Source organism: Coregonus lavaretus (genome assembly GCF_964263955.1).
Source record: "Coregonus lavaretus genome assembly, chromosome: 2".
Classification (NCBI taxonomy): Eukaryota; Metazoa; Chordata; class Actinopteri; order Salmoniformes; family Salmonidae; genus Coregonus; species Coregonus lavaretus.
In genome coordinates this window covers 8,836,254-8,857,100 of record NC_139989.1, presented here as the reverse complement: position 1 = coordinate 8,857,100, position 20,847 = coordinate 8,836,254, and the positions used below count along the sequence as shown (strand labels likewise).

Below are 20,847 nucleotides of genomic sequence, written 5' to 3'. Positions count from 1 at the left end.
TTAGGTGCAGGAAAATTCTCATCAACAAAAGTGTGATCAAATTAAGATCCTGCACCTGTAGACAGAACATTCTGGATTTCTCCTTTGGGGAAAGTTCACCGACAAGTCAGGCAATCAACACCTATCAGTATTTGGTGCTGACACAATGTTTTATTACCCCTGCATTGTACAGTCTACTTCAGAGCTGTGGTATCAAATAGGCTTTATTGGTGAACTGCCCAATAAATTTTGAGATCACCATTCAAGGCTAACAGCCTGTGCAGGGCTGCAACCTTTGGTCATCGCTGCTGTAGGGATGGTGTAGATCTACACAGGAATCTACACTGATATTTGTAGTGAGAAGTGCCATTTTAGTTTTCTGGTAACACTTTACTTTAAGCTGACATGTATAATGCATTGTGATGCTGTTATGTGCATTTTAAGACTTGTCATAAGCATGTATGATCCCCATAATGTGTTAATATCATCTCATAATGTGTTAAATAACATATTTTTTCAGATTTCTATCTTTGGGCCAGGTACAAACGGAAACTAAACCAGCAACCGGAGAGATGATGGCGGGACTCTCATCCAACATTGCCTACCAATCACTGCCGTTGTGCCCTTGAGCAAGGCACTTGAGCACTACAATTTATCCTGCAATGTGTGTGTGGTTGGGTATTGTGACAGCAAAATTATACATTTCCATTGAAAAATGGGCAGTAAAGTATCTATTCTGTTTTATTATATAGGACTATTATTAGGCGTATAATAAGATCATATGGGCTCATACAAATAACGAGTAATAAATCATTATATCTCTTGATAAAGTGTTACCAAAATATTTAGGTTAGGCTATTGTAGGAGAGAATTTGAAAACAATTTTAATAACTGAGCTTTTACTTTGTCCTGGCACACGAATAGTTAAAGCCCATGACTACACCAGTATCGCATTTAACGCTGACGCCTCACACCATGAGTGGGATGCACACACACACCCTGCTTTCTACTGGCGCTCCTAGAGAGTGTTCTGGCATTAGTATTCGAGACTCACTCTCACTTGTGTATTTTTTTGGTTGTGCTTTAGATTTATTTACGGGAAGGTGTACCAGCGGTGGCCACTACTACAATCAGTTGATCCACCAACTACAGGCTGGCATTGACAGACGGGGCAAAATGCAAAATGGCTCACATGGTGGCAAGTCCAGAACCGTGATTAGATCACCTCTGCAGTTTGAATTCAACACGCATCCCAGGACAGGGGAAATGCCACAATGAGTACAGGCGGGCAGGTAGGCCTACCATCTCTCGAGGAATTTTGCGCTTTTCACCTGAATTTTACCCTTCAGTTTTACTAACGGAACAAACCCCACAATGGGACTGTGCTACAGCCTACGTCCTAGTCTTGACGAACCCAGTGACACCGAGAAACCCGCGGACTGCTCTGTACGGTTACGCTCCAAGGACCTTGACCACGAGGATACAGAGGCATATAATGACATGACACCACTCCATGGTTGTTGGTGTCGCCGCGGGGGCCCTGGCAAAGGCAAGCCCTCTGCACGAGATGCCCGTCGAGAGGACACGACTGAAGGCGTGCCCATACAGAATGGGGAAGGCGTGGGAGCTGACCGCAGCCAGCGGCAACATTTGCTGCAGAAGAAGCTCAGCAAACAGAAACAGAAAACCTTGGACAAAAAGTTATCCGAGGAGAAGGAGGTCAAAAAACAGGCGAAGAAAGTCAGTAAACATATTGACCGAACTCTGAAGGAGCAGAAACGGGAATACGAGCAGACGCATCGTCTGCTTTTACTCGGTAGGTGTGAGATAAATGGCTGGGGCTAATACATTGACCAGCCCAGTGCTCTTGTGTAACACGCTTCCCCCCGAAATAATGTCAGTTTCCTGCTTTTGACATTGCATTTTACCACTCTCTCGGATGTCTTGCCTAGGTCAGGTGCGGTATGTAGACTAGGCTATGTTATCCTTCTACAAACCAATGAGATGTATGTCAGGTCATGAATAGGCTGTAGGCTAACTGATTGAATCTATTCACTAGCTTTATCAAAATAAATACATTAAATTGAATAGGCTATAGACGCTAGGTGTAGGCTATGGGAGTGAATAGCCTATCCTACTGTCCACATGTCCGGTTGCTCAACCTTGTGGCAAATCGTGCTATTAAAATAAACGGCCAGGGTAATTAACCCTCTACTGCACACATTTAGTTTTTTCTTGGAATAAGAAATATTCCATCCTATTTAAATTTTTTAGATTTAGGCTTTCTGATAATGTATCAATAATAATAAAAAAAAATTAAGTTGGGCATAAACTAGTATTTTCTATACCTCTCAAATCTGATTCTGGGGCCCATTCTTCCTTGCTGTCACTGTCCGCAAACTCACTGTCCTCACTATCAGATAATATGAGCCTCCTAACTGCTCGATTAGGGTCCTATCGACCATAGAATGTGTCCATTGCCTGTAAATGTCAGTGGATATGTTGGCAAAAACATTGATCAAGGCCATAATTCTACATCAAATTATACTTTCAAATTGTATTTCATTGAGCATGATATTTCCCTGAAATGTAGCCTAAATGCACAACGTTACCTCATGAGGCAACAAAAAGAAAATATAAACACTAACGTCAAAAGTTTCAGAACACCTACTCATTCAAGGGTTTTTCTTTATTTTTACTATTTTCTACATTTTAGAATAATAGTGAAGACATGAAAACGATGAAATAACACATATGGAATCATGTAGTAACCAAAAAAGTGTTAAACAAATCAAAATATATTTGAGATTTTTCAAATAGCCACCCTTTGCCTTGATGACAGCTTTGCACACTCTTGGCATTCTCTAAACCAGACAGTTCCTTGGACTTCATGGTATAGTTTCTGTTCTGACATGCACTGTCAACTGTGGAACCTTATATAGACAGTTGTGTTTCTTTCTAAATCATGTCCATACAATTGAATTAGCCACAGGTGGACTCCAGTCAAATGGTATGGTCATTTGTAGCTCAGTTGGTAGTGCATGGCGCTTGTTATGCCAGGGTAGTGGGTTTAATTCCTGGGACCACCCATACGTAAAATGTATGCACGCATGACTGTAAGTCATGGATAAAAGCATCTGCTGAATGATTTATATATATATATATAATAGTTCATTTTGTTATACAGTGTAAGCTATAGTATTTTATTGCTGAGACTATAAGCACACTAGATATGACACCATTCCTCTGCTTTTTATGCGGAATGGAAGTCGAAGGAAGGAGACATAACTTCAGCTAGGTTTATATGACTGGCACCTTGCAACCATAGGTATCAGGACGTGTGTTAGCATATGGAATTTAACGTTGCGGGAGGTCTTGTGTGGCTCAGTTGGTAGAGCATGGCACTTGCAACGCCAGGGTTGTGGGTTCGATTCCAACGGGGGACCAGTACAAATGAAAATTGATTCACTCACTACTGTAAGTCACTCTGGATAAGAGCTTCTGCTAAATGACTAAAATGTGAAATAAGAGCACCCAGTCAGGGATGGTGATACAGTTGAAGTCGGAAGTTTACATACACCTTAGCCAAATACATTTAAACTCAGTTCTTCACAATTCTTGACATTTAATCCTAGTAAAAATTCCCTGTCTTAGGTCAGTTAGGATCACCACTTTATTTTAAGAATGTGAAATGTCAGAATAATAGTAGAGTGATTTATTTCAGCTTTTATTTCTTTCATCACATTCCCAGTGGGTCAGAAGTTTACATACACTCAATTAGTATTTGGTAGCATTGCCTTTAAATTGTTTAAATTGGGTCAAATGTTTCGGGTAGCCTTCCACAAGCTTCCCACAATAAGTTGGGTGAATTTTGGCCCATTCCTCCTGACAGAGCTGGTGTAACTGAGTCAGGTTTGTAGGCCTCCTTGCTTGCACACGCTTTTTCAGTTCTGCCCACACATTTTCTATAGGATTGAGGTCAGGGCTTTGTGATGGCCACTCCAATACCTTGACTTTGTTGTCCTTAAGCCTTTTTTCTGGGGTCTTGGCTGATTTCTTTTGATTTTCCCATGATGTCAAGCAAAGTGGCACTGAGTTTGAAGGTAGGCCTTGATATACATCCACAGGTACACCGCCAATTGACTCAAATGATGTCAATTAGCCTATCAGAAGCTTCTAAAGCCATGACATCATTTTCTGGAATTTTAAAGGCACAGTCAACTTAATGTATGTAAACTTCTGACCCACTGGAATTGTGATACAGTTAATTATAAGTGAAATAATCTGTCTGTAAACAATTGTTGGAAGAATTACTTGTGTCATGCACAAAGTAGATGTCCTAACCGACTTGCCAAAACTATAGTTTTTTAACAAGACATTTGTGGAGTGGTTGAAAAACAAGTTTTAATGACTCCAACCTAAGTGTATGTAAACTTCCGACTTCAGCTGTATGTCAGACTCAGAACAGCATCAAAACTGATTGTAATCCTTAGTTTGTGTGTTATTCACAGTCACACTGAGGTGTCCTATTTAGAATTTCAGTCAGTTTGCCTTTTGAAACTAAACTACCTTGGCAATCAAAGTGTAGGCTTACCAATGGCAATTTATTTGAATGATTACATAAAAGACAATCAGCATCTTCATCCATAACCTTTGACCAACCTGCAGTATTTCAGCATTCCTGTTGGAGGCTTATCATCATTGGGAGCACAGGCAGGCATCATTTGCCCAACACACATCTACTACATTACCCTTTCCACACTACTGAGCCAAGCTGAGCTGAGCCAAACAGAGTTGCACTGCACTGGCCTGGTTAGAAGGGCAATGCGAACTGTGGTGAGAAGGGCAATGCGAAAATAAAATATCAGAGCCAGCATAGTATGGTTCGTGTCACATAATAGTTAGAAAATGGTACATGTGACCTGTTGGTACTCACACATCTCTGGGTTGCCTATGTGCATCTAAGCCAATTTCCACCCCCACGTGTTCTTTCAGGTGGGGGACCAAGGCCGCAAAAGCAGCCTCTAGGAAAACTGACTGAATTTTTTACAACACTTCATTTGAATCCTTTATTTGAACAGCTAACAATTTTAGCCTAAGTGGGTAAGTGACATTAACTGTTATGTTACACATTCTCTCGCTCTCTCGCTCTCTCGCTCTCTCTCTCTGTCTTTCTCACAGACACACACACACACATAGCCTTGTCCCCATTCCACCACTCTGCAAAACTCTATGATCATGTATTTAGGCACTACAGGTGTAGGATCTTAATTTGATCACTCTTTTGTTGCTGAAAATGCAGGAAATGTAAACTCCATTTGTAGCTTGTTTTTGGACACAGGTCCAGGAATGGCTAAAGGATTAAAATATTTACCTGGAGCTAACCTTGCAGATAGCATTACTGGGTGATCTGAAAAGTCATAGTCAATCGATCAATAATATAATAATACTTTTAGTAAAAATGTTTATTTTTAATTCACAATCTGTAGAAGCAATGAGAATAGAAAGGTTCAGAACTTTTGTAAAACATCACAGTACGGTTGAAATATATATGGCAAATAGAAATCCTATATGGATGGTGTTAAGAGATAGATGGGAGGTATTGAATAGAGTTGAAGGATGGGACTAATAACAAATAACAACAAATAATAACAAAGATAGCTAATAATGTAAGCATACTGTGTCCATAATAAGTATATAGGTTGTATGTTGGGAGCTTTTGGGAAAGAGCACAGTTAGAAAGATATGGCATATAGAAGCAAACCGGATGGACATCATGAAAATGATCGGAGAGGTTGAGAGTAGAAGAAGTTCAGGAGCAAAAATAAATAAATATATATAATAGAATTATTGTAAAATTAACTGTGTCCATAAGGTGTAGATAGTAAGTATAGACCGGAAGTAGAGGCCTGGGCATTGTTGTTCACTAATTTACTCCAAGTAGGGAAAGGATGGCGGGGTTGAAAAGTAATAAAGGGGAGTATATATATATAAAAAACATGGGGGATTGGAAGTGATGCAGACAATTACATTGATAGAAGTTACAATCGATCTGCAATATTAAGCTGATCCACCCCCCCCAAAAAATAAAAATAAATTAATTAATAAATTAAATTAAAGATCCAACATATGTACCCTTCACTGCACACATTTGTCCTGGCGGGTATGTATCAAAGTTTTACAAATATTACTACTTTACCTTGGTACTGCTAGCATACTTTACTTATTTGGGTCTGTAACCAAATAAGGGCCGAAATGATTAGGATTAGCCTATTCTCTCCTTGACCAACAACTCCAAACTCTCCTTCTGTAATGCAGGTGTCATTCTTATGATATTCTGTTTATTGAGAGTTGCCATATATAGACTCAAGTGGGAATAGTCCAAAGTCTGTGCTATTTTTGCAGCCGGTCCATCGCATAAACCCTTCCCCACCTTGCTTTCTCAGTCTCATGGCCTGATAATGGCAGCCACGTTTACAGCAATTGGGATCTTTCATATCTGGGACGACCAATGGCCAATGATAAGAGATAGAGGAGAAAGGCTTGGCCTCAGAGCACCATAGTGCATGTTCATTGATCATTCATACAATACATATCCCTTAGTTATGAATAAGGAGTTTGAGTTCAAGTGTGTTGTGTGTGTGCATGCATGTACCTGTGAGTGTGGGGGAGGAAGTTTGTGATGCAACAAAGGGAAGAGTAAATACATCTGTGTACAGTGTAACATGTCTGTGCGCATGTTTGGTTTGGTGTGCATGCATGTGTGTGTTTTCTGCACGCTAAGGGGCAGGTTGGCTCTGTTATCATTCCATATCGGAGCAGCAGAGAGAGGCACAGCGAGAGAGAGAGACACTCTCCGGGAGGCTATTTTTAGCCCGTATTCAGATGGAATCTGGGTTACGGAATTTCAAGATATGGAACAGAGATGCTCTCAAGCAGGTTCAGGTTCCATCCAAATATGCAAATGTTCGGAGGTCAGTTGGGAAAAGATCCTATCCCCTCAAGTAGCTGTGATTTACCTGAATGGATATAGCAGCCATCTTTTGAAAAAGTAACACCAAAGTCATATACATTCAACCTTCTGAGTGAGTAAGTAATACACAATTGAGAGCTCTTAACAACACCACATTGTCAGGGCTAGGCTAGCTAATCAGTTCCGTGGTTCCCTGTGTCACTTAATTGGAATATTCATTAAGCATAGTCCTGAGCTAAGAACTTGCCATGTGAAAAGGCCAAATTTCCCCAAAAGGTTTTATCTATCGTTCATGCCATCTCTGTTTGTTTGGTAATAGAAAAAATAGCACTGTCATTTTATTTACATTTTGATCGTCATGTACTGCAACTGCACATAGGTTGGTCAGGTTATTGGGACATAAGCCTCCTTCTCACTGCTGACCTCTTCTAACGTCCTTTGATGTCAACGTCCTTAATCAGTTTTCAACTTTAGTCACTAGACCAGTAGACCTGACCTGGGAGTTTACTCAAAATCTGAGATTATGATTCATTGTATAGAGTGCCAAAGTCGGTAGCCAAAAATGTTATAAGATAATTTAGGCTAATTATCAAGGCTGACAGACATGCACACAGTGCATTAAACCTTGGATTAGTTCTCTTTGCAAGCTGCCAGCAGTACAGCAGACAGATATATTTATGACATCCGTTACATAATTACTATGTCAGTGATATGTAGCCCTTTCTATAAAGGGTTCAAGTTAAGGTGACTTAATTCTGGGGTGACGTTATGTCGTTCCTGGAAATGGTTTCACTTTCTCAGTCCTGTGTCCCACTCTGGTCAGACAGACAGTGGCGGTGAACCTACCATCCAACCTACCAACCAGCAGCTATGACCTCATCAGACCTCTCTTACACCTCCCGTTCTCTGGGGAGAAAATGTGCGTCCTGTTTTTTTACTCTCGCTTTCTAAATCGGGCCCCACGTCCTACGGAAACTAGCCCAGGGCTGTCCAGCGGGGTTGAAAGTTTCCCCCGAACCAAACCAAAACAAAACAAAAGATCACACACCAGGAATGTGTGACAAAGGACAGTAATATCCCAAATTCACTCATTTGGCCACCAGCCTACTGACAGACTGCCCTGCTATAAAAAATGAATCATTGTCTTAGATGCACTCTCAACTCAGTTGACCAAAAGCAGTTGCTTTTGCAATTTGCAAGTTTAGCTGGTCAATACTAACCTGCAGATCTCCTAGGTCATGATCAGTAGGGCACACCATAGCTAAGTGTTTTGAAAACCGAAAACAAAAATGACCGTTTGTTATTGGACAAATCCAGGTAGGCCCTCCCCTTGTCAAGACGTTTTCTTCCATTTGGTGCCTAATGAACATGACCCTGTACTGGGCCTCTGGGAATGTCATGTTATGACTACGGAGAGCTTTTAGAAAGCTAGCTACCATTCCAGGTATCTTCTTAATCTCTAACCATCTCTGTGTACTCACTGGAAAGAGAAACAAGAATACCAGTTTTCCAGCCTAAGGTATGACCTGAGCTATTTACTAACTCCTCATACCCAAGCTATTTTTATCCAGGCAACAGGGTACAAGGAGGAGGGGTGAAAGTCATACAGTCATGGCTCTCTAGTAAAGGACACATGTATTCTTGACCAATCCATGGTTGTACATGCATATTGTCATCAAGCATGCACACACACACTTTGAAGTGTGTAGTATTCATCCAAACCACAAGAGGGAGACAAAAGGCAATGTAAGACGATAGTCAATGGGCTGCTCTACAATGACACTATAGAGAGAATTAGATAAATTGATGGTGATAATTTCTCCTGACTTTAAAAACATTCTGAGTTTACATTCTGTAACAGAACGTAAGCTCATGAGATCAGGATGGTTTGTAGGAGGCTAGAGGTAGGTAGAGCCAACACTCTCAACCAATACACAACATTAACAGTTAGGAAGCTCAGCGGGCTAAATTTGCATCCAGAGGAGCCACATACTGGCCAACACACCCTATAAGATCACATTTGCATCTTGTTTTAATATTTTTTTGTACTGGAAAATCTTTCCATTGTTCTGGAGGCTGGTAATGTTCTAAACAGTGACACATCACGACAGATAACCATCTCATATGGTCCCACGGTTGCCAGTTTGCCTCACACTACTTTTGGTATAATCCATGTTTTGATATGAGGTCTGATAATTTTTTTGACGTTTTGAAATCAATCAATAGTTCAATTGATGTAATTAATTCTAGTCCTTTCTAGTCTGGTTTGCCACTGAAACGGTCAAACGCATCTACCTCTAGATCACAAAGTACTACTTTAGTCAGTGTATCTGTTGTATTTGAATGAGTTTACTACATCTTATTGGGGGTTGAAAAGACTTCAGTAATGATTAATTTTCCCAACAATGCTTTACTTTGAGGATGGCTTTTGTTGGTTGTCAGGGTATTTGTCTGTTCATCCACCTAACCTTAAAATGACCCAGAAACCTCCTCCATCCTATCATATTGTGAGGTTGTCTTTGGCTCTCGCTCACTACATGGATATCCTCTCCGCTGTTGATGGGAGCACTGCCCAACTGTGCTGCTAGGACATGGATGCTGATATGCAAACGCATGAAACCGTTTTTCATATATTCCATTGCATTTGCATTGTGCCTTTTTTCTCAAAGGTTGCGGTGCTGTTATATTCACACCTTTGGATTCTCTACAATTATTAGTGTGGCATTTTGTATTGCTACAGATGAAAGAGAACCTACAAGGCTATAGAGTAGGCTATAGTAGGCCTATGTCAGGTTAATAGGCAACTTCAGAGAAATTTGAATAGCAGCAAACTATACTTTTTTCATTCTCTTTTGCATAGAGTTTGTAACTGTGTTATTATTTGATTTGGTATTATGATCCATATGGTTTGTGTGATTATACCGCTGGTGCGCGGCCCTGCTTGCCTACGGTCGCGTGCTCTAGTTAACCTCCATTTACCCGTGTTTGCAAGCGCCAGTAAAATGATTTACGCGCGGAAAATGGATAGGGAAATGATTTTGTCTGGGAAACGTCATTCAAGTGTCTGTCTGGTTCAAACATAAACCCGTTTTTGGAAACAATTTTACTATATATTATTTACACTGAACAGCCTATTGAAGCTAAACTTTTCGACGCACATTTTAATTAGATAAACTTAGCCTGTCTTTTTGTTTGTTGTACATGTGAAATTAAGAAATGTTGTTTTAAACAGGGTATTCAAACAGTGGTAAGGTGGCGCGCGCTCTGTGAGGTGTTTCTCTTTCGGTGCAGTGTGACTTCCTGGTGCTACAGCGAGAGGCAGTGCTGAGTTAAAGGGACCAAAACACAAACAGAATTTTAGACCGGAAAAATAGAGAGTGGTAAGCAGGAGCGAGAGAGAGGAGCAGTTGGCTGGCTTCCAGATTCAGCCCAGCTCCACTCTTTGCATATTTATGAAGTTAATGTATCTTTTTGTTATATTTATGATGCACATATTTATTAGAATCGACTGAATCCACTGGGTTGGGTTTGACAAGGGGTTAAAACGAAATTGTAACGGGGAAGGTTTTTTTCTGAGCGACGGAGAAGTGGCGCACGGATTTTTCGCCCTATTTCTTCTCCTTTTATATTGAAAGTAGGATTTGCATTAGCTGTTATTTTATACTTTCTGTTTACGAGAAGAGCTCAGCGGAAGATGGGGTGTTTGGGCAACAGCAAGACTGAAGATCAACGCATCGATGAAAAGGCACAAAGAGAAGCGAATAAAAAAATCGAGAAACAATTACAAAAGGAAAGACAAGCATATAAAGCCACACATCGACTGCTTTTATTGGGTAAGGTCCAGAAGGTGGATTTCATAACGGATATGTATCATGTATGTTTTCAGATTCGCCCCCAGCCCACATATGTTGACAGGTCTCGCAAGCGAGCGCTGACTGAATCGTCAGATGGATTGTACAATTATCATGGATTTTAAACATCAGCATATGCGGCACCCAAGTACCTTCTTATATTATAGCGATGGCTCCATTTCCTTATGCTTCATCTGTGTTTTATTTCGAAGGGGCCGGAGAGTCTGGGAAAAGCACGATTGTCAAGCAGATGCGGATTCTGCACGTCAATGGCTTTAACGCAGAGTAAGTACCCGTTATTTCATTTATTTTAACGTATTTACGTGCAAAATTGGACGTATTCCTGTTCTATTTTGATAGTGTTGAGTATAGAAATATGTTTTATTGTTGTCATTTTGATTTGTTCGATGTAAGATAAGAAAAGGACAAAGCGTTGGGTAGACGTTTCTTTGCGCTGTAGCACTGCAGTGTCCATCGGGCCCAATGGTTTAACAACAGCATGGCAACAAGCCTGCTATGTCCAACTGATTTCTAATAGCTGTCACAGCGATAAAGACGACGTATTAGCAGATTTAGGCCTACTTGTGGTCGAGATTCTGTGTGTCAAAATACTGACAGATACATGTTACGCTGTATTTACAGTTGCTATTGCATTATAATGTACAACCCAACAAAAAAAATCTCAACTGAATTCATGGGCTGAAAAAACGGTTCTACAACAGTAAAGTGTGCAGTGGTATTTTAGAACGGTGCTAAAACAATGTATCTTTCTATGTATGTCTCAATGTATCCCTCTGGGCACAGACGTCAATTCAACGTCTATTCCACGTTGGCTCAACGTAATTTCATTGAAATGACATGGAGACAATGTTGATTCAACCAGTGTGTGCCAAGTGGGATCTTTCTATGGCTTATGATAACCTGCTATATTCCATATAGACTTGGTTACATTGTAGTTTGATTTGGTTACATTGTGCACTGTAGTATAGGCTTCTGTATAGACTGTAGTGGATTGAATACGTTTTTTAGGAAATGAATGATGATACCCAATCGTAAACTGTCCTCAATATTTATATCTTTAATAATAAATTTGATATTATTTGAGCAAATGGACCAAGATAAATATAGGCTATGCTTAATTTCCGTCCACCTTTGGTATTAAATGAGACACATCTCTCTGAAATTGGTGTAGCATAGGCTAGCCTAATGTAATAGCATAAAAAGTAAACTTTCAAATACAATTTTAGCAGAATACATCTTTACTGACATAGTGATTATTACTAAATAGCCTATTAGGCCTATGGGTTTGCATTAGTGGTGATATGAGACAACCTCTCCTTTCTGCAGGGCAGTATAAAGATTCCTTTAATGAATCCAATTATCATTTTTCAGGTATTAATTAATGGTTAATTGTATATGTTGTTTCTCCACTCAGAGAAAAGAAACAGAAAGTCCTGGATATTCGGAAAAATGTGAAGGATGCCATTGTGGTAAGTTGATGATGTGCTGAGATTTGTATGATAGAATATGGTCGCACCCTATGAGATTGTTTCCTGCAATCCCATTTTACTGATTAGACTGGCTTATCCCACATTTATCCAGCTTAATGTCTAATGTTTTTTGTTTTTATCCGCTTTTTAGACGGTAGTTTCGGCGATGAGCACGTTAATACCCCCAGTTCCAATAGGCAACCCAGCGAACGAGTCCAGAATTGACTACATCAAAAGTATAGCACCTCTCTCGGACTTCGACTACACAGAGGTAAGGGTGACTGACCGTCCGTCAAACACTGTCATTAATGCTTTATAGTCTTTGACGCTGATCTGTGTATGTATGTGTGTCTGTCTCTCTGTCTGTCTCTGTCTCTCTACAGCTTGTTAGTTATGCCCTGAGAAACAACCTCAATGCATTGATCAGGTCTGCTATTCATAGACTTTCCAACTGATTGAATTTACTCATTCAGTGGACACTCTATTACACATGTTGTCTACGTTTATTTGTAGTCAAGTTGTTCAATGAGGAGTCTTAATGCTGATGCCAAATATACGGTCACCATGAAAAAGCGGTTATGTAGGCCTATACTCAAATAGCAGTTGTCCATTTTTAAAGCTGTAATCAGACCAGTTTAGTAGGCCTGGTGGATGGACGTTTTTGCCAATGGAGAGGAGTCATATGCTTCAGCCATTCAACCACAGCACTATTTGCAATTACTTCCTGGAGGAAACAACGAGAATCGAGGTATTCAAGTTTGTTCTGAGAAATGTTCAGATCCTACACACAAAGGATCAGATTCCATTCAAAACCATAAACTACTGAGCCAGAAGCTACATGATTAGGCAATTTATAAATGTATGAACCATTGCAGGGTTTAATAGTATTTTTTGAAGTTGTAAATGCTTTACTAAATTGTACAATATGTATGACTACCTGAGCTCTGCAACAGGTTCTGCAAACGCCCAGTAGTAGGCCACGTGGATACCTTGGATGGTTTCTTTACTTTGGGATTTGAATGAAAGGGCCTGACGTGGGCAAATAGATGACATCACTCCTGGTGTTTGCTTTCAATAATATCTCCCAGCTATGAATTTAATTGTTATATGTAGTTAACAGTACTTTGTATGAGTACACAAGAAAATAGATAGACCTGTATTTGACTCCCTGGAAATATGATATTTTTGACATTTGTAATTTTTTCTCATTTTAGAAGATGCTCTTATCCAGAGCAATTTGCAGGAGCAATGAGGGATTATGTGCCTTGCTCAGGGGCACATAGAGAGAAAAAAATCAACTTGTCAGCTCTGGGATTCAAACCAGCAACCTTTCAGTTACTGGCCCAATGTTCTTAACCACAAGGCTACCTGCCGCCTTATACGCAGTATATCCCCTATAACGTAGGGCCCTGTGTTTTGGTTGATCATGTCACATGACCTGGATTTTACCCTTTTTTATTTAAGGCTTTTTCATCAAACTGTCCCCCTTTTTATGTTAAAGGGTGCAGCACCATCCTCAGACAATTGCTTTCATAAAAAACATCTGTCGCTCTGGATAAGAGCATCTGCTAAATGTAAATGTTATTTTGTTGTAATTCTCATTTCTGGAAAGGCTTAAAATAAAGGTTAAAAAACAGGTCATGTGACATGATTAACTTAAACACAGGGCCCTACATAAGAGAGTTACTATTGGCTGTGATATTTGTTGTCACGTCTTCCCATTGGAATGTCCATAAAATAGGACATAGGTCCAAAAGTTTGCTCCAATCAGGAACCTTGTTTTTTCAGACAGTGAGTAAGGGGAAGCTGGCCCAGTGCGCAATCTGGGCACATCTGTTGGACTAGATAAATACTAATCAACTGTTACATGATGAGTCTGCTTCCTAGAAAAAGCTTTTAGTAACCTAATTTGCTTTTTTGGAGGAGGGGTGAGTTTGGGGGAGTGCATCGTTAGACATTTAAATCAAAGCCGTCCCTTCTCCCTCACAAGGAATTGTTTGATGCCTTCTCTGTGTGCACTGGGTCAAGGCAAGGCAGACAAAGCGTTGGTCTGTTGGTGCCAAGGTGTTACGAAAGAATCCAAACAGTCGTTTCTTTTAGTGTCTCAGATTCCCTGTGTTGGGTCAGAGACGTTGCAGACGACATGAAACGGATGACGAGAATAAGGGTCTGCTCCAGGATGTGTTGATGTTGAGTTATCTAATGCTTTTAACTGTGTACTTTACAAGCCCTGATGAAGGCTGTTGTGAATTTGACATTGGCTCGCTAATGATAAGCACTGGTTGTGAGTGGCCGACAAACATGAAATATGGGACTTTCAAAAGTTTATTTGACCCCAAGATGAGGATATTTGTTACTTAAGAGCTTACGTTTCCACTGTTTAGTGTTTTCAATTTGTTTTTATAAGGGGATGTTATAAGAAGAGGTGGTACATGAAGTTTATTGCATTGCGTCTCAAACATGTCAATGTTGTTCAGGTCCGACTTTGAGTTGGATCTGATATTTCAATCAAGTGCTTTTGCTTTAGAGTTCAAACTAAAGCTGATTAGAATGCCATTTCAGTCCTATTCTCTCTTGTCTTGCCCAGTTGTTGGTGTCTTTCTGTCCGTCCGTCCGTTTGTCTGTGTATTTATACTACTGGAGATGCATACTGTATACTAGTCTATCAACATGGACAGTAGGAGCAGTAGATGTTTTGGCTGCAGCACACAGGCTTCATTAATTAGGCCTATTATGTAATGCCGCATCGATTTCTGTTAGTAAACATGCTGGCTAGAGGCTCAGAGACAAAGAGAGGCCCTCGCAGCAACCAAACAACTTAATTATTTCCCTCTAAAGCAGGTCTGTGTTTTATGTCTGGCCTCCCATGTCACATGTAAGGCCCTGTTTCTGCCGGGACTCAAAAACCCCTTTGTCTACCACAGCAGAGATTCAAAATGCAATTTTTCCTCAAATCGGATTTAAAACAATTACAAGAATAACTTTCGGCGTTGGCCTTTGCTGAAGATTTGACATTTGACGTGATGTCTTTGCTTCCATGCTAGGCTACGTGGGCCTGTAGGCAAATCATATCATCCAATTGCCGTCTGCATGTGTAACTTGTTACTGTTAATGTTGCTAAAAAACAGACTTTAAAAAGAGCAATTGTCCGGTGTTTACAGTGGGGGAAAAAAGTATTTAGTCAGCCACCAATTGTGCAAGTTCTCCCACTTAAAAAGATGAGAGAGGCCTGTAATTTTCATCATAGGTACACGTCAACTATGACAGACAAATTGAGGAAAAAAAATCCAGAAAATCACATTGTAGGATTTTAAATGAATTTATTTGCAAATTATGGTGGAAAATAAGTATTTGGTCACCTACAAACAAGCAACATTTTTTGCTCTCACAGACCTGTAACTTCTTCTTTAAGAGGCTCCTCTGTCCTCCACTCGTTACCTGTATTAATGGCACCTGTTTGAACTTGTTATCAGTATAAAAGACACCTGTCCACAACCTCAAACAGTCACACTCCAAACTCCACTATGGCCAAGACCAAAGAGCTGTCAAAGGACACCAGAAACAAAATTGTAGACCTGCACCAGGCTGGGAAGACTGAATCTGCAATAGGTAAGCAGCTTGGTTTGAAGAAATCAACTGTGGGAGCAATTATTAGGAAATGGAAGACATAAAAGACCACTGATAATCTCCCTCGATCTGGGGCTCCACACAAGATCTCACCCCGTGGGGTCAAAATGATCACAAGAACGGTGAGCAAAAATCCCAGAACCACACAGGGGGACCTAGTGAATGACCTGCAGAGAGCTGGGACCAAAGTAACAAAGCCTACCATCAGTAACACACTACGCCGCCAGGGACTCAAATCCTGCAGTGCCAGACGTGTCCCCCTGCTTAAGCCAGTACATGTCCAGGCCCGTCTGAAGTTTGCTAGAGTGCATTTGGATGATCCAGAAGAGGATTGGGAGAATGTCCGATGAAACCAAAATAGAACTTTTTGGTAAAAACTCAACTCGTTGTGTTTGGAGGACAAAGAATGCTGAGTTGCATCCAAAGAACACCATACCTACTGTGAAGCATGGGGGTGGAAACATCATGATTTGGGGCTGTTTTTCTGCAAAGGGACCAGGACGACTGATCTGTGTAAAGGAAAGAATGAATGGGGCCATATATCGTGAGATTTTGAGTGAAAACCTCCTTCCATCAGCAAGGGCATTGAAGATGAAACGTGGCTGGGTCTTTCAGCATGACAATGATCCCAAACACACCGCCCGGGCAACGAAGGAGTGGCTTCGTAAGAAGCATTTCAAGGTCCTGGAGTGGCCTAGCCAGTCTCCAGATCTCAACCCCATAGAAAATCTTTGGAGGGAGTTGAAAGTCCGTGTTGCCTAGCGACAGCCCCAAAACATCACTGCTCTAGAGGAGATCTGCATGGAGGAATGGGCCAAAATACCAGCAACAGTGTGTGAAAACCTTGTGAAGACTTACAGAAAACGTTTGACCTGTGTCATTGCCAACAAAGGGTATATAACAAAGTATTGAGAAACTTTTGTTATTGACCAAATACTTATTTTCCACCATAATTTGCAAATAAATTCATTAAAAATCCTACAATGTGATTTTCTGGATTTTTTTTCCTCATTTTGTCTGTCATAGTTGACGTGTACCTATGATGAAAATTACAGGCCTCTCATCTTTTTAAGTGGGAGAACTTGCACAATTGGTGGCTGACTAAATACTTTTTTTCCCCTACTGTAAGTTGTGTAACAAATGGGTTTTACCACGTTTGTCAAATTAAACCTGAATTAATGAAATTATGCCCTCAACTTCATTCACCATGCCCGCATACGCATGCGCGTTCAAAATGGTTCCCTTCAGATTATTGAAGCAATAAAATGCAGAGTCTGCATACCATATGCTTTAATCACTACCCACCTGCACTCGTTGATAATTGATGATCACAGTAGTCCAGTCTATCATACGGCATGATGAAAGAGCGAATAGACGTGTGTTTATCTTTTTTTCAGAGATTGTTTGGTGATTATTTAGGTTAAAATAAACATGGCTAAATATATTGCTTGTGTTGCTGTGGCCCTGGCTCAAATGCTTATATTGGCAGCAGACGACATACACCCCTGGTCAAAAACCACTGCTTTAAAGGCACAATCAACAGTTGAAACAATAACAAAGTAGTTCACCCCACATCTGTTTTGGTAAAAAGCTGAAGGATGGGCCTGGAGAAATGTAACTACTTTCAAATTAATAGATAGAGCTATGGATGCAATGACTGACTATCCATGATATCAAACATTGGAGTAAAACAAGCTTATATTTTGGGTTCTTTCCAGGTGTCACAGTTGAACTAAGTTCATGAGGAATTTATAAGTTATATTCTTAAAGAATCAATGGGTATATATCATTAATTTATAAGTCCAATAATAGATGTAGCAACTACAGATTGCCCCTTTTTAAATAACGCCTCAGCAGTTGAGCATTTGATTGCGGTTACATAATTGAAGAGCATTCATTTTTTCATCCATTCCAGAATTTGTTGACATGGTGCCAGTAGCGGCTAGACTAGAATAATGGTTTATAGTATTTTGGGCCTGCGATTTGGCTCCAATGCATTCTCATGTGTTCAGTTTGCTATGCCTTTTCCATTTGCCCAAAGTTGACATGTGAGACTTCATTATGCAACATCACAATTATACTTTCAAAGATAGTTATTATTTTTTATCTACTTGTCTATCTATTCTATTTAGTTGAAACTATTGATGGCAGATGCAGGTGTTAAGTGGAAACTATCCCTGGTATGAAACACTCTGTTAATATCTCCTGTAAATGACAGCATCTACCAATGAAGACATTTATCTGAGACAACTACAGAATTGTCAATAGAAAACATACGAATGGGTTTGGCCAATATGGTGAGAGTGCGTTACCCGACCATAGGTATGAAATGGTTAAGGAGCTGTAAGTTAAGTGCCCAACACCCGGTTGCTGTCTTTCATGGGCCCCTCCATTAGAGACCGTAAACTGCACACTGCGTTTATTCAGGCTGTGTCACAAGCCTCCCTAAACCCGAGCCCTGAGGAGTGTCTCCTGCTTCTTTACACACATACACAAACACAAACACACACACAGCTTGATCATATTAGGCCTCCTTTGTTAAGCCATCGGAAGAGAGAGAAGCGCCAGTGGGTTTTTAGCTTGTCAGCTAGAGGGACACTCCAGAGTGTAATGGACAGGGTTGGATTGGTGGACGGGATTGATACCATACACTACAGTACGATATGGAGTAAACTGGCTCTCTTTAACTTCATTAAGCCTATAGAGCATACATACAGTATATTGGGTTTTGGGCCACCACGAGCCAGAATAGCTTCAATGCACCTTGGCATAGATTCTACAAGTGTCTGGAACTCTATTGGAGGGATGCAACACTATTCTTCCATGAAATTGTTGATGGTGGTGGAAAACGCAGTCTCAGGCGCTGCTCCAGAATCTCCCATAAGTGTTCAATTGGGTTGAGATCCGGTGACTGAGACGGCCGTGGCATATGGTTTACATTGTTTTCATGCTCATCAAACCATTCAGTGACCACTCGTGCCTGTGAATGGGTTCATTGTCATCCTATGGGGGCATAGCCATGGTATCCAAAATAATGGCCTGCCCAGCATTTTTATACATGACCCTAAGCATGATGGGATGTTAATTGCTTAATTAACTCAGGAACAACACCTGTGTGGAAGCACCTGCTTTCAATATACTTTGTATCCCTCATTTACTCAAGCATTTCCATTATTTTGGTGCAGTTACCTGTAGTATGTGTAAACGGTCAGATCAGTCATGTTCTTTAGTAGGCCAATGATAGCAAGATGAAGAGCGATATGCTTTTAAAATCCAAATGAAATGATCATATGAGACACAGACCTCCAGTCTTCAGACATGCCTCAGCAATGGCGTTTTGTAATGCTTGCTGAAGACACTGAATACTACTGCATAATTGTGTGCCCACCCGAACTTCCTTAAACTCGATAAAAGCGACCATTGCTAATTGCGGATTAATCGTGAAATGCTGTGTGACATGATTGTAAAATGTTACCTCATAGGGCTTTTTTTGTCTAAGGTGTGTGTATGTCAGGCTAGCATTTCAACACATTCAGTCACCCACAGATCCATTACAGTGCTATTCTTCTCTTTGTCAGCCAGTGAAAAATTCATACATCAAGAAGAGTTGGTAACAGGACCAGATGTTCTTTCTTTCTGTCTGTCTTTGTCTCTTACTCTCTTCTCTCTCTCTTGTTCTCTCTCTCTTGTTCTCTCTCTCTCTTGTTCTCTCTCTCTCTCGCGCTCCCCCTCTCTCTAGATCTCTTCCTGTTAATCCTTTGTCTGGGGCTCCTTTGCTCTGGCCTGCATCACCATTTCCTGACGGCAGCCATTTAGACCAGATTATCTTATTGACAGAAAGGCAAAAGGGCAGAGAGACAGTTGAGAATTCTGTATGTTTCGACCACAACGTGGTTGTGTGTGTGTGTGTGTGTGTGTGTGTGTTTGACAGGAAGGGGTGTTTCGAAGTGTAACAGGACGTATCTGAGAGACGCAGGATCACGCCTCGCTGGCGTTGTGACCAGCGCTATGTCTCCCCTGACGGTTTTGTCTGTGGGTGTGTCTGATGCGCTGTGTGTGTGTGTGTTGTGTTCGAGAACTATCAGGTGCAATAAATAGCCTCTTCATTTTATTGATGACTCATCGTAGATTTATGTGACAGTAAAGCTAAACCTGGGGTAGAAAAGCAGGCTCTGTGATAAAGATAGTGGGGTTCCTGTGAAATTGCATAATGCATAGCTGTGTGTTGACAAATAGATCTAAGAATCCTCAGTCTCATAGTACTTCATGTTTTGATATTGTTTTCATAAAGTTGATGAACCATCTTATTCAAAAAGGGATGACCATGACTAACAATGTGGAAATTGCAACTGAAACACTTGAACATTTAATCGAGCATTTAGTGACAGCAATCTGTATCTGACAGGCAGGCTACCAAAAGGGCTTTTTATTTCATTGTAAGTGTGCTCATTACTTGTTACACATGGCTGAGGATGTCATCTCACCAGAATTTTGATTTGTCTGTGGAGGTGACCATAACATTGTTAAAGTGTTGCAGAAGACACAGGTAGTACCCCCTCCCCCCTCCCTCCCTCTCTCCCTCCAACCACACACACACACACACACACTTGTTTTGAGTGGAACGTCCCCAGTGAAAACATAGCCTTTCTAGGTCAGGTACCAGACCACAGGCGCTACCTGAACCCTGCCTAACTGTGATCTCACCCATCACTTAGCACCCACCTGGACAGAACTGTGGCCCTAAAAACTAACAATCACGCCATAGCTTGAGACCCTGCCTCTGGGAGCTCAAATGTTGTAGCACTAAAGACAGTGGTATCCTAGCACAATCTCCCTCACTGATCCACTGGAGGGTATACAAGGGGTAGTGTTGATAACCAGGGGTAGGTGAACTGGTAGCGGTGTGGAGGGACTGGAGGAAGCCCCA

The 20,847-nt window shown here is 40.8% G+C and overlaps 1 protein-coding gene across 2 annotated transcripts in view; it reads left to right on the top strand.

Moving 5' to 3' along the window:
* Positions 1 to 1,353: 1,353 nt before the first annotated feature.
* Positions 1,354 to 20,847, top strand: part of gnal (guanine nucleotide binding protein (G protein), alpha activating activity polypeptide, olfactory type) — a gene marked incomplete at its 5' end in the record, with an annotated part of 69,626 nt that continues 50,132 nt past the window's right edge. The window contains 4 exons of one of the 2 annotated variants that reach the window (XM_084144391.1): positions 1,354 to 1,795; positions 11,016 to 11,088; positions 12,239 to 12,293; positions 12,445 to 12,564. In XM_084144391.1, the coding sequence (XP_084000517.1) occupies positions 1,354 to 1,795; positions 11,016 to 11,088; positions 12,239 to 12,293; positions 12,445 to 12,564 (690 nt within the window). Of the gene's footprint in view, positions 1,796 to 10,354; positions 10,786 to 11,015; positions 11,089 to 12,238; positions 12,294 to 12,444; positions 12,565 to 20,847 lie in introns of those variants that run through there. The other variant, XM_084144390.1, reaches the window with a different exon arrangement.